This window comes from Musca vetustissima, unplaced genomic scaffold (genome assembly GCF_032173495.1).
Source record: "Musca vetustissima isolate MV318-11 ecotype Yass unplaced genomic scaffold, APGP_CSIRO_Mvet_v1 utg45329, whole genome shotgun sequence".
In the NCBI taxonomy this organism is placed as follows: Eukaryota; Metazoa; Arthropoda; class Insecta; order Diptera; family Muscidae; genus Musca; species Musca vetustissima.
In genome coordinates this window covers 133,423-147,560 of record NW_026874773.1, presented here as the reverse complement: position 1 = coordinate 147,560, position 14,138 = coordinate 133,423, and the positions used below count along the sequence as shown (strand labels likewise).

Genomic DNA, 14,138 nt, shown 5'->3' with positions numbered 1-14,138 from the left:
GGAATTACACACAGGTGTGAATATTCCGATCGACGGGTCACACCTTCGGACTTGATCTAGTCTTGAGTAAAAGTAGGTTGTGCAAAGTTTGGTCCAAATCGGACAATCCATTCGTCTGATATTGGATAATTTTCACAAATTGAGGGGGAGGTACCTGTAGGAGTGGAAATTGTTTTTTTTTTCTAAAATGTTGGTCATTTTGTAGGGGAGGTACCAAAAAAATTGGACCTATACAAGTATTTCGCATCTGCAAAGTTTGAATGAAATCGGTTACTCACTTCGAAAGTTATCGTTCGCATCAGCCGACCAGACAGACGGACGGACATTCGTAAATCGACTACACATTGTCTGAATAAGATTTGGTCCAAAGAAACATGGGTCCTAACTTTGACATTTTTTTAATTGTTTACTATATACAGAAACTTTTTTAACATTGAGAAATAAAAATTATAGCTTGAAACATAGGAAAATTTTAATGCGTCAATGTGAAATAGAAATAATACCCAAAATTTTAACTAATATTAGAAAAAAAAAGAATTCTAAAAGAGTCATATTGAGCTGATGGTATATTAACTCTGATACGACATCTAACGTATCTTATAATCAGTGAGCAAAGTCGTATACTCGGACGTGGTCGACCATGTGATACCCTACAATACTACCACGAAAATTTAACATTCTGCGGTCCAATATTCTGAGCCTAGGCAACCCTTAACCGATTATAGGTCAACAGTTTCACTTTCTAAACCTTTTCCACTTTTCCAAACCTTGTTTTCCCAAGGTGAATATTTACGCCATAAAATAAAAATTTGGCCACTTTAGGTTTTGGTTGATTTGACCCTGAGAATATTGTCCGACCATCATCTAAGTATTTGGTCAGATCCCCTTCACCGTGTAAAATGTGTTATGTTCTGTATATAATAATGGCTTCTAGAGCGACTATAAAATCCGACAAAAATTAAGTTTTCAGTTCATGCCACCCCCTAAAAATCATCGCAACATCACTGGAAATCACCTTGATCATTACCGGAACTTCATGTAAAACTTCAAAGTGATCAGCGCGACATTTTCGCCCTCTAGTGGGGTAAAAGTAATACTAAACAATATCATAATACATAGACATCTTTAAATATTTACATATAACTCCCACATCCGAGTACATACATCAATATAATTGATATTAATTTGGAGGTCAGCCTCTCCTCTTGAGTATAATATCAACTCCTCGGGTTAATGTCCTCCAGGACTAAATATATAAGCCATAGAATAAACAATTTGTCATTTATAATTTCTCACAAAAGTCTGGGTCCTTTTGACCTGCTAAATATTGACCGATCTTCTTCAACAAAGTTTTCTATGGTTACACCCCTTTCTTGGTGTAATATTTCGTGATGTTCGGTCATAATTATGTCGTCTAGAGCGTCCAGAAAATTGAACAAGAATAAAGTTGTTGATCAATTTCAACCCCTAAATATTAACGGATCTTTACCAAAAACAATACGGGTATTCTATGGCCAGAGCCCATCCTGGAAACACAATTTCGTGACTTGGTCCATAACTGCATCGTGTTTACAAATTATAATGGACAGACGGACGGACAGACACACGTGTGTAGATCGACTCAGCTAGTCGAGATACCGATCATGATGAATCCACCTGGAAACATATTTCTTCAAAAATCCACCGTAAAAAATATAAGTGAATATTTTTACTGTGGCTTTTTAAATCCATAAATTCCATAGTAAAATCAAACAAAAAACAAATATCATTTTTAATAGTTGTTTTATTTGTATTTATTTATGTATGTATATTTGTAATGAACAATATGACAGTATAACAGCTAGAAAAGACACTGTAATGAGATTTCATTGGGATTATCATTATTATTGTATCAAAAGTGGCATTAAATGCATTTCCTTTTTAGTAGTTGTAGATTAGATGTTCATTTCATTGTTAGTCAAATACTCTTAAGTTTATAAATTTTATAGGAATTAAAAAGGCAAACAACTAACTATTGATTGATTGTTTTGTGTGAATAATAAAGTACATTACATTTATATATAACATGGGAACATTTTCAATATTTAAAAGTTGTTTGTTTTGAAATAATGAATATAAAATATAATTTTTAACATAAAATTTCCAGAATTTTTAATTTTTTTATATTCATTTTCAGTTTTTATAAAAAATGGTATACGATTTTGTTTTAATATTTAATTTTGTCACTGGTCCAATTTAAGAAATATATATTCAATGTTTATTTAATACAAATAGTTGTTGTTTTTTATGTTATCATATAATATAGTAAGCTTTTAAAAAATGTTTAGAAAAAATACTTGTAGATCTAATAGAGTTTCCTTTTTGTGAGAAAAATATTCGATTTGTTTTTATTCAATATTAATAATTGTTTTTTTAATGGACTTTGCCCGCCCTCATTTTTTATTTTGTATAACAGTATGTGTATGTATGTTGATTTTGTGATCTTAAGAATTTGAACGTTGTTCCCCAACCAATGCATACAGAGCATGTTTATAATGTCCTGAGGTATCACCCTTAATCCAGCTCTTTAGACTCTTGCCGTACATACGTTCAAAGGCAGCCTTGATGTCAGCCATATCGATCTGTCAAAGGATGGGAATAAATATTAATATATATATATATATATATATATATATATTATAGTGTTGTTTTTTTATAATTACCTCACACCGGGTGATAATCACACGTATTAATTGTTTGTCATTGGTACCAATGCCAGCCATACTCTTGTGCAAACGTGAAGCAAAATATTCAGCCTTGTTGTTAACACAACGACAAATGGCAATTAGACCCTCCATAATATCACCAGAGAATTCCTTTTTAATTGCCTTCTCCAATGAATGTCCGGTCATTGTTTCGTATTCTTGGAAAATCTAAAAAAAAAAAATAGATGTAATAATGTTTTTAATGGGACTCGAGATATATTTTTACTATATTCTCAATATAAAACCAGTGAGCAGAGCAGAGTCGGACGGGGCCGACCATATGATACTCTACACAACTTCCACGAAAAATTTACTTTCTGTGGATCTATATTCTGAGCTTGGAAAATATTTCGCGATATTTGAACCATCTGGACCAACTAGAGGCCGACAATTATTACTAATGTTCAGAACAGCCCTTCTAATTTCTGTCCAGATTTCCTTCCCTTGTGTTGTGATTTTCTTATTCCCATTGGAGCCTATAGATCGACTCGAAAAAACATAAAAAAATAAGTTTTCGGTCGACGTCATCACATTATAATTATCTGATCGCCAGGCGTTATCCTTGACCATAACTGGAACTTCATGGAACATTTTAAAGAGATCAGCGCAATATTTCCGCCCTCTAGTGTGGTAAAGGGTTACTAAATAACGTCTGAATACATAAGCACCTGTAAATATTTAAGTGTAACTCCCACATCTGAGTACACACAGCCATATAATTAGTATCAATTTAAAGGTAAACCACTGCCCTTGGATATACCAACAACTTTTCGGGTCTATGTCCTTCAGGGGTAAATCTATACGCTATTGAATTCAAATTTTGTAATTTTTCACACAAAAGTCAGGGTCCATTTGACCCGCTAAATATTGACCGATCCTTATCAAAACAAGGCATGCTTATTCTTTGGCCCGATCCCCTTCTCTATGTAAAAATTCGCGATGTTTGGGCCATAATTGCGGCCTCTAGACCGACCAGAAATACCGACAAAAATTTAGTATTTGGTCCATTTCATCCCCTAAACATTAAGCAGTCGTTACAAAAAAACAATAGGGGTCTTCATTGGGCAGAACCCATCCTACATGCAAAATTTCGTGAAGATTGGTCCATAACTGTGGTCTGTATCGTGTTTACAAATTATAATGGACAGACGGACGGACGGACACACATGTCTAGATCGACTCAGATAGTCGAGATATGAGTATCGGTATTCTTAAAGGTGGGTCTAGGACCAATATTTCTCGGCGTTACAAACTCTTGGGGCTGCACAAAGCTATAATACCCTGACAACATAGTTGTGTAGGGTATAAATATTATATTTTCCAAATTAATTTTTAAAGTTAATAATTGAGGACATAATTTTTAACAAAAAAATCTAACTGACTACCAAGGTAAAAGGGTCGTTAATTTCCGCCGGACCTAGCAATCGTGATGTTTCTGGAATTCAGATGAACATCTGCTACTACAACGACAGTAACAACCTCCCATCCCCTCCAATGGTATTTCACACTTGCCTACTAGGGCTGAGCCAGGACAGACCGGCAACAACAACCTCCCGGTCGCATATGAAACATAGAGTTTAACCATGAGGTTGCGTTTCCATCTTTTAAGATTCAGAATCTATCTTCAAGTTGTCACTTCCAATTGTTTGAACCGTCTTCGTGTGACGTGAGCTATTAAATAGCCTCTCAAACCTACAGCATCTAAAAGGACGGGTACCACATCCTAGGCAGTTATTCTGCTGATGACCATTAATCGGCATCCAATACGAATGGAGACGCTGGCGCATATCAAAACTACTCTAGTCCCCCTAGGCAGCTGACGCTTTTTAACTACTTCAGTGTTTATTTTATTCAGACCTGAACGATAGACTTCATAATCTAGAAATTCTCTTTTTATATCTTTGGATCTCTCTCTATAGATTATGCAGATTTTGACACGAATTTTGTCCTGCAAGCCACTCTCTGAAACACGCAGGCATGTACTACATCATGGCTTCACTGGAGTCATGAGTTGGCAATCTGTCGAAGTTTGCTAGGAAGAGTTCTGTCAGCCTTGAATAATTCTTTCTAAGTCTACCATTAACCATTCGATATGGTGAAATGCAGTGGATACTGTGTCACACTACAAACCGATGGGTTTCGGATCCCACAGTAGGTGGAAAAATATTTCCAAGTTTAAATGCATTAGAATCTAACGAATCCGAATAACCAAACAAATAAGGATAATACAAAAAATGATACTACTTAGCTCGAGTTAATGGTTCACAGGAGTCATGAGGCACCATGTTGTGGAGGTCTTCATGTTGATGATCTGCAACTGGATAACTTTCCCTGTAATCGGGGATAGTTTTCCACTTGTCATAAGAATTCGCCACAGACATCCATAGCACCACCGTATTTTTGGTTCAGTGTTCCCATTTTATGTGTGGAACTATGTTGCTATGTGACCTCATATTGATATTCTAGAACTGAAATCGGCCTCTGCGATTCACATTTGTTGGCATTTTAGCGTGGCTTTTGTAGACATCTAGAACGCTATTGACAAATTGAGGGCTTTAGTCAGGTTCTATGCTATTGTTACAGGAGTTCATAGTCATAGGGGTCCACGCATATCAATAGAGATTGTCATGATACATAAGTGAACTGTTACCCGTTAGGTAAACGAGAGTTATAAAAAACGGCGAAGATCATAACGGTTCAAATTACAGCTTCCCTGATGAGTCCACCATTATGTCCAAATTTGCATATACAAGTATTTTACTTATGAATTTACCTAATTATATTAGGTATTTGTTAATTATTGAAATATTGACCTATGAAGTGGCGATTTCAGAAGGGCCAGATCCGCAGATCACTTTTCAAAATGTATCGAATTTAGGAGATAGTCCACATCTACTACAACTTACATTTTACTACACATTTCGGGCAAATATAACTTAACTATACCAGAATCAATAAGATTTTTCAAATGTTGACAATTTTATAAAATATATTTTTTGTCTAATTTCTCTCAATGCTTACCAATTTCAATTGCTGATAATTGCGTTGGCACAAAATCATATTGAACATACTTTCATCGGTGCCGACACGCAGTTCACCAGCCTTTAACAATTCACGAGCATCACTTTGGGCGGCGGCACGATCAGTGTGGCCACTCTCATCACGAGCAGCGGTGCACAATGAGACCAACAAGCGTTTGAAATTACCCGATGTTTCGGATTTCAATTCCGATTCCAAATGGGCACCATATACTATAACAAAAAATTAATAAATAAATAATTAATTTATACATCTCTAGAATAATCTCTCTCCACTTACATCTTAAATATTGATTTTTAATCGTGTGAATCTCATGATTCGATAGAGTACATAAAATTTCAATGAGAACATCTTCATCAGTACCAATACCAGCCATGGCATCATTCAGCTCATGACAATAGAAATCAACAATTGGACGCAACAATCCCACCAATAACTTTTCGAAATTTCCACTTGTCTCGGAGCGTATATCCTCAATAAGATCTTTGCCAAAATGTGTTTTATACTGGCGTTGAATTTCCTGAAAAAAAAAATCATTTTTAATTATACATTTTATTAAATAAAAATATAGGGAAATAATTTTCCATACCTGTCTCTGTTCATTGGAACGACGGCATATGATGTTGATGAGAGCATCCTCATCGGTGCCAAAGCCCTTCATGGCCTTGCGTAAATCATGGGCATCTTTGACGGGATCAAAATTCTGGGCTGGGAATACAGTTGGAGTTCCCTGTAAACAACAACAAATTGTAATAATTAATAATTTTAATATTTAAGTGAATTCACAAGGGGATTACAAACTCTACATTTTGAATTGGAGTTAAAAATACGGGAGCAAGTTAAAGTTATTTCTAAAACGAAACTTTACAGGGCTGTGTTTGATAAACTTGCAGGAATTGATGTTAAACAAAATAATTACTTTGGAAATTTATACTATAAAACTACACCAACAATTTAAGTGGAATTTAAAGAGGATTAAAGTTGGTATAACTTAAATTACGAGTCTGGTTTAGACCGTTCGCGTGATAGTACAAAATTAATTTCCAGCAAAATTTTGATCATTTTGTGTGGAAGGTACCAGAAGGAGTGGACCGATAATCCCCAAATTCGAACTTAAACTTAGTTTGGAAGAAATAGTACGATATCCACAATTTGGATGAAATCAGTTACTCCCTTCAAGAGTCGCTCAGTATGTATCAGAGGATCTAATTCTTATTGAGAGATTATCAGCCATATACAAATATTCCATAGACATTGTATCATAAAACGTTTGCCAAATTTATGAAAATTTAAAAAGATTGAACTGACTTATATGTGATGAATTTGGCATATTTATATTTAGGATGTTAAGCCATTTTATATCCCATAATCCACACCTAGGAACCACAATCAATGCAGAGGAAGCAGGTACATTATCTAGATGATATAATTACAACGTCTGATCAAAAAGGAACATTTAACGTCTGATTTAAAGCAATCAATGCAAGGTTTACACCCTCCACCATATGATGTATATTCAAAATATCTTAAATGACAGGATACAAACGCCATCTAGAGGGGATTGGCAACAGTTAATAAGCAAAGATCCCAACCACTGGCCAACATTCAAGAGGGCGTTGTTTCTAAGCAACGAGAGACGTCAGTCCCGTTATCTAGCACAGGCTACAGAAGACCAATCAGCTGGAATATGAATTTCATAATCAAACCCAAGAACTAACAGAGTATGGATGTGCTTTATGGAAGCCTTATGCTCCCAAGATGAAAAACAGAAAAAAGTATTCAAGTTCACACTGTTGCCGCATTGTTGGTGACATACCGACCTATTGCTTTATAAGAATTTCTTTGTCTGCATATCGTTGAGGATACTTTTCCTATTTTTTGACTTCTCAATTTTATCATCGTAGAGTGTAACAGGGTCTGATCACAAATGAATAATTTAACTTCTGATTTAAACCAATAAATACAAGGTTTATTTAATTTTTTTCCATTATCGGAAATGTCAAATATTAGAGACTGTTCTGTTGGAAAATTCGGCTAAAATCCACAAGATATCGAAAATTAGGCGGGATCTTTTAAACATGAAACTATATTGGCAATCTATACTAATAAACGATTTAAGTGATTGACTTACTGACTGATTTAACGATTCATCAACGCCCAGACGAAAGGGCTGAAGCTAGAATCTTGAAATTTTGGGTGAGGGTCACTATTAATCCAAAGGTGTCAGATAATGCTGGGATTTTTGAAATTCGTACTAGAACGAGAAGTTCTAAATTGAGGAACTGATAGAGCTAGAATCCTTCAATTTGAAATGAGGGTCACTGATGGATTGTAGAATAGATGTAGCAAAGGTTATTTTGAAATTCGAACGTTAAGTATCCGAAAAGTACTAAATTTGGTACAATTTCGTAGCATGTGAATGGATAGAGCTAAAAACTTGAAATTTGCAATGCAACTTAAAGTTGAGAAGTAGGGTCGATATAAGGAGGTAGTTTTGGTAGCGTTTACTCATTTATACGAAAAGTACTAAACAGTACTATATTTGGTAGAATGAATTTGGAGAAATTAACGGCGGAGTGTAGAGAGTAGTTTTAGAAATGTGTACGAAATGTACTAAATGGTACAATTTAAATTTGAATCGATAGAGCTGATATCCTGAAATTTGGAGTTATGGTCACTATTGGGTTCTAGGATTCGAATATGTAGGAAGTTTTGGAAATTTGTACTAATGTGTACGAAATGATACTAAATGTGAATTTATGTGAACCATTAGAACTGGAATCTTGAAATTTGAAGATAGGATCATTGTTAAGGAGTAGGATGGGAATATGTATGAAGTTTTGGAAATTCGTAATAATGTGTACTATATGGTACAAAATTTGAATTTTGGTGAACTGATAGGGCTGGAATCCCATTGGAATTATTGTTGGAGTGTAAGACTGTGGTCTAAAGGAAGTTTTGAAATTTGAAACTAAATGGAACCAAATGCTGATTTGGGTGAACCGATGGAATTGGAATCTTGACATGTGGAGTTAGGGTCACTGTTGGGGTGTAAGATTGGGATATGTAGGAAACTTTGGAAATTTATACTAATGTGTTCTAAATGGTTCTAAATTTGGTACGATTTGGAAATTTATACTACTATATTGTACTAAATTTTGTACAATTTGAATTTTGGGTGAACTGATAGAGCTGGAATCACATTGGAATCATTGTTGGAGTGTAAGATTGGGGTCTGTAGGAAGTTTTCGAAATTTGTACTAAATGGTACCAAATGTGGTTATGGACATTCTTGACATTTAGAGCTCAGATTTTGTAAAGAATATTTTTCAAGGATTGTTAAAACGTAGATTTTTTAAAGAATATTTTTTCAAGGACTATATTAGAGCGTAGAAAGAAAGTTCTTTATATCCTCCATATACCTACCATCCAATCCATTGTTAGGGCTTAAATGACAAATTTTCAAGGCACACGCAATCAAGTAGTACCTTAAAAATAACTCAGATTTATAAACTGAAAACGAACATGTTTTGAATAAATATTTATATGAAAATCCCCAGTCATTCTAGCCGAATCATTAATTCCCAATAAGCGAACCACTTGTGGTCGATCTGGTCAGTAGCCAGTACAACTATAATAAAATATGACTCAGATATAATTTCACGCAATCTCAGGGGATTTTACAAAAAAACAAACTGTCATACATATTTACGTTCATATGTGTTTGTATAAATGAAAATAATAACAATAATTTCTAGCTTAAGCACAATCAAAAGCTTACCAAGTAAATACAATTTCACAAGCTTACAATTATACAAAATTTGAGATAAATTATTTATACATATGTATACACATTTATACATACATCTTTATGCGTTTCATATGTAAACATTCCCGCACCATAGCAATTTTCTTCAATTGAAATTTCCGAAGCAATTTCATTATTTAAATCATCTTCGGTGAAACTTTCAATAAATCCAATATTCTTTAGAAAATTTATAGTGGCAATTAAAAAGAAAAATCCCAAAAAGATTTAAAACAAAAAACAACAAATCAACAAGAACTAATTAAAAACAACGAAAAAAGAAAACCAAAAAAAAAATACCCAAGAGAAAGAACAAAACAAACAAATTAGCTAGGACACTAACCTCTCTCCGTGGAGCAGTATAGTGATGTTGTATGGGATGGCCTTGCCTTTGGGCCAACTCTTCGAAACAATGTTGTATATTGCCAGCCGGCGATTCTAATCCCATTGAGGTTCTAACCGGTGTATAGCCATGATTGGGATTGTATGCTGTGGGATGAGTGGGTGTCTGGCCGCCAAATGGTGTTGATGGATTATGATGATAATGAGCTGGTGATCCAGTCGATGTGGGATAGGGTGTTTGTTGATGGGGATTGTGAGGGTAGGATGAGCCCGGATAGGGTGAGGATTGATTTCCATTACTTGGATATGGTGTTGGATGGGGATATGGTCCCGCAGTGGGATAGGGTGCTTGATTAGTTGGAGGATAGGGTGAGGGATTAGATGTGGGATAGGGTGATGTATTAGTAGGAGGATAGGGAGCATTTGATGTGGGATATGGGGCATGATGTGGTGTTGTCGTTGTTGATGGATAATGTGAATTTGTTGGCGGCTGCTGTTGTTGTTGGTGTGGATGTTGGGTTGGTGCTACCCAACCAGCACCAAATGGTACACCGGCTGGCATTCCCGGTTGTGGATTGTAACCAGGCGTTGATGTGGGAGGATGTGGTTGTGGCATGCCGGAACCCTACAAAACGAAAAGAGTTCAATGACAGATCAGACATTTGTGCAACACATATGGAGTTGGTGAAAAGGTGGGAGGATAAAATGAATGTGGAATTTTTGTTCTAAGGGCCGAAATGTCAGAGAATTATGATTGCTGTTTTGTAAGTGCGGAAATGTGGCGAATTTTTGTTTTTAATGTCGATTGTAGACATACAACACACAAACGTTGCAAATTATTTTAGAAATATTATTTCCTAAGCGGTTCTAATTAAAATCAAATTTAGTATACAAAAACCCCCAACATGTCAGGTTTACAACTAGAAATTTTAAAGGACCAATAATCAACATCATACAGCCCACATTACTGAATAAACATTTTTTTTCGCTCAGTTAAGATATCAATTGGAAATTTATTCAGAATTCCAATAGTTTCAATTTTTGTTAACATTATATTAATAATGTGAGGGAAGTTGTTCTGTTTTTATATTTAAAAGCCTTCATTCCTTGTTCCAGAGGCAATGTCTTTTAATGAATTCCCCCCCTTAAAGGACCCAGAAGAGTCTGAAGTCTTAGAAGATTCAATAAAATGTTGTCCACTGAAAATTAATCACTTGGCAAAGAAATAAACAGTTACAGAATTCAATGAAATATGGACAAGTGACTCATTAGCACTTGATGTGTATTATATTTTAAATAGCTTGGGTGCTGATAAAAATTATAAATTATTCAAAAGTTATTTATTTATACAATATCTTACAATATTTGCCACATGCCACACCACATCGTCTTTATTATAAACCACAAAATGAAACCAAAATATGTTTATCTTAATTTAAAACAAATAAATTTAAAAAAAAAAAATACACTTATGAATAGATGTTATGTATAAAGGGTGTTTCAATATTTTATATTGAGAATCAAGAGAAAACAAATATTAAAAAATAGATGTCTTAATATGTTTTGTAATAATTAATATTTCTTTAACAAAATAATTGTCAAGGAATAGTTATCCAATATTAACGGAGTGGATTTTTTAAGAATATTTTTTCAAGGACAAATACATGGCGTGGATTTTTTAAAGAATATTTTCAAGGACCAATACAAGGCGTGGTTAAGGATTGTTTTAAGGAACATTAAGAGCATTAATGTTTTAAAAATTGTTTTTGAATTGACAATTAGAGCGTAGATTTACTGAAGAATGTTTTGAAAGGACGATTAGAGTGTTGATTTTTAAAAATTATTTTCGAAAGGACGATCAGAGCATGGATTTTTTAAAAGGCTGTCAAAACATAAGGCGTGTATTTGTATAGAAGATTGTCCGTAAGGATTATCAGACCCATAAGGCTTGTGTTTTCAACAAGACTTTCGGAGCCATAATGCGCCGATTTTTAGAGAAGATTGTCATAGCCATAAGGCGGGATAAGATTGACATCGCCAAAATATTCTATTTTTTTTAAAGATTTTAGAGAAGAGTGTCACTACTGAGCAATTTTTAAAGAAGTTTCTATAATTTAAGCTACGAAAAGCGTACATTTGTTAAATTGAGTCGCAAAACGTATACTTTTTCAAGAACAATCATAGGGAGATGATGTATTCGTCAGGGTGATCATATACACTGTCAGAGCCACAAAGAGTGGATTTTATCAGATTGATAAAAGCCCGAGCATGTATTTTTTAAAGATTGAATTATGATTTTTTGCCGGGACTGTCAATGCCACATCGTAAATTTTTGTTACGGGTGTCAAAGTCAAGATAACGGTCTTTAACACTTTGTGGCCCAATGTCTTTGATGCCAAAATGTTTTAGAGCTTATATTTAACTTCTCGGATCTAGGTCCTTCAGGGGCAAATATATACGCCATAGAATACAAATGTTGTCATTTTTCACACAAAAATCAGAGTCCATTTGACTCGCCAAATATTGATCGATCTTTATCAAAACAGGCATGCTTATTCTTTGGCCCAATCACTTTCTCCATGTAAAAATTCGAGATGTTTGGGCCATAATTGCGGCCTCTGGAGCGACCAGAAAAGCCGACAAAAATTAAGTATTTTGTCCATCCATTTATTAACTAATCTTTAACAAACACAAAGGGGTCTTCATTGGGCTGAACTCTTCCTATATGCAAAATTTCGTGAAGATTGGTCCATAAATGTGTCCTGTATCGTGTTTACAAATTATAATGGACAGACGGACGGACGGACAAACATGTTTAGATCGACTCAGCTAGTCGAGATATGACGATCGGTATACTTAAAGGTGGGTCTAGGACCAATATTTCGCGGCGTTATAAAGTCTTGGGGCTGTACAAAGCTATAATACCCTGACAACATAGTTGTGTAGGGTATAAAAATCAAAATTTTGGTAAAGTTATATACTTTTCAATATAAAGAAGAGGGTAAATTTGTGTACAGTACTAATTTATGTATACAGTCCAAATTATTTAAATCGCTTCGTATTCAAATTTTACGAATTCTGCCATCTGAATTATTTTTGATTCTTGTAAAAATGAATATAGAGAATAATTTAACCCGAGCTGTGCTAGCGTGACCATATGGGCACACTCATAAGACGATCAATAAATCGTCTAAAAAATCTGTACCCGAGCAGTGCTAGTGTGAACATATGATCACAGCCCAAAGATGTATCCTGCCGATTAGGAAAAAAGGATACAAACCAAATTTTTGGATTCGGTGACCCACAATGCAGAGACGCGGAAAGTTGCGTCCCAAAATTCGAAAAAATAATTACAGCACTATTCGGGTTAAAATGATTTTTCTGTCGATTTTGCATTTGGTTTTCTTGATATTGGACTTTAATTTTTCCGAAAGAATGTACTGTATTTCCCGAATGCAAGGATGTAGCGATCAAATTTGGTGTATATCCTATTTAGGATAGTTGCATTAAATCTCTGAACATAAATTTGTTCCAATATTGGGGAAAAATTCGGGGTTCAATTTTTTTAATTCTCGAATTCTAGAGTCTTCAAGACATACATTCGACATAAAGAGAAACGTCAACATGAAAAGCAAGAATGGCAAACATATGGAGGTAGAACCTTCCAGCAACAACAGTGATAGGATTCACCTCCTACCGGGGTTCAACCTCAAAAAAAAAACAACATGGAGCTATCATATATATTTTTATTACATTCAGACAAGAAGGACATAATTTAGTAAAAAAAAAACTTATGTCGGAGAATATTTGTATTCTCTCGATTTCCATACATGAAACACCCTTTACACAAAATAATATCTATGTTTTATATTTCAAACACCATAAATTATAAATTTATTTTACAATATAATTTAATATTTAACTAATACTTACAAAGGGATACATGTTGTTGTCTTGTTTTCTTTACTTTAAACTGCAAAAAATAGAATCCAAAAAGTTGTTAATCTGAAAAGATAAGAAAACAAATAACAGCAATTAATTAAGTAATTGTTAATAAATTAATGATAAGAAAATGTCAATAGACTTGTTCAAACATGTCTATAATTGTCGATAAGCTTTCACTTTTTCAAATAGATTCGTTGACATTTGGTGTGTAGTATATTTTTTATTTGTTTGTTGTTGTCACGTTTTAAATTTGTCTGTTTTCT

At 34.3% G+C, this 14,138-nt stretch overlaps 1 protein-coding gene across 2 annotated transcripts; it reads right to left on the bottom strand.

The window, feature by feature from the left end:
• Nucleotides 1–2,479: 2,479 nt before the first annotated feature.
• LOC133336642 (annexin B11) lies at nt 2,480–13,876 on the bottom strand. 2 transcript variants are annotated; one of them, XM_061544925.1, is made up of 7 exons: nt 13,864–13,876; nt 9,932–10,555; nt 6,373–6,513; nt 6,063–6,303; nt 5,766–5,995; nt 2,703–2,912; nt 2,480–2,621 (listed from the first exon to the last, which is right to left on the bottom strand). In XM_061544925.1, exons 1-7 carry the CDS (start codon nt 13,873–13,875, stop codon nt 2,484–2,486), a joined length of 1,596 nt encoding a protein of 531 aa, XP_061400909.1. In that variant the 5' UTR covers nt 13,876; the 3' UTR covers nt 2,480–2,483. The 2 variants fall into 2 exon arrangements, with proteins under 2 accessions (XP_061400909.1, XP_061400917.1); XM_061544933.1 differs by lacking the exon at nt 9,932–10,555.
• Nucleotides 13,877–14,138: the final 262 nt, after the last annotated feature.

What these genes read in the sequence shown, in the direction of transcription:
- LOC133336642 (XM_061544925.1), bottom strand. An exon ending in TAAAAATCAATATTTAAGAT is followed by an intron (nt 5,996 to 6,062) that starts GTAAGTGGAGAG and finishes TTTTTGTTATAG; the next exon opens with TATATGGTGCCCATTTGGAA. An exon ending in TGATTATCACCCGGTGTGAG is followed by an intron (nt 2,622 to 2,702) that starts GTAATTATAAAA and finishes ATCCTTTGACAG; the next exon opens with ATCGATATGGCTGACATCAA.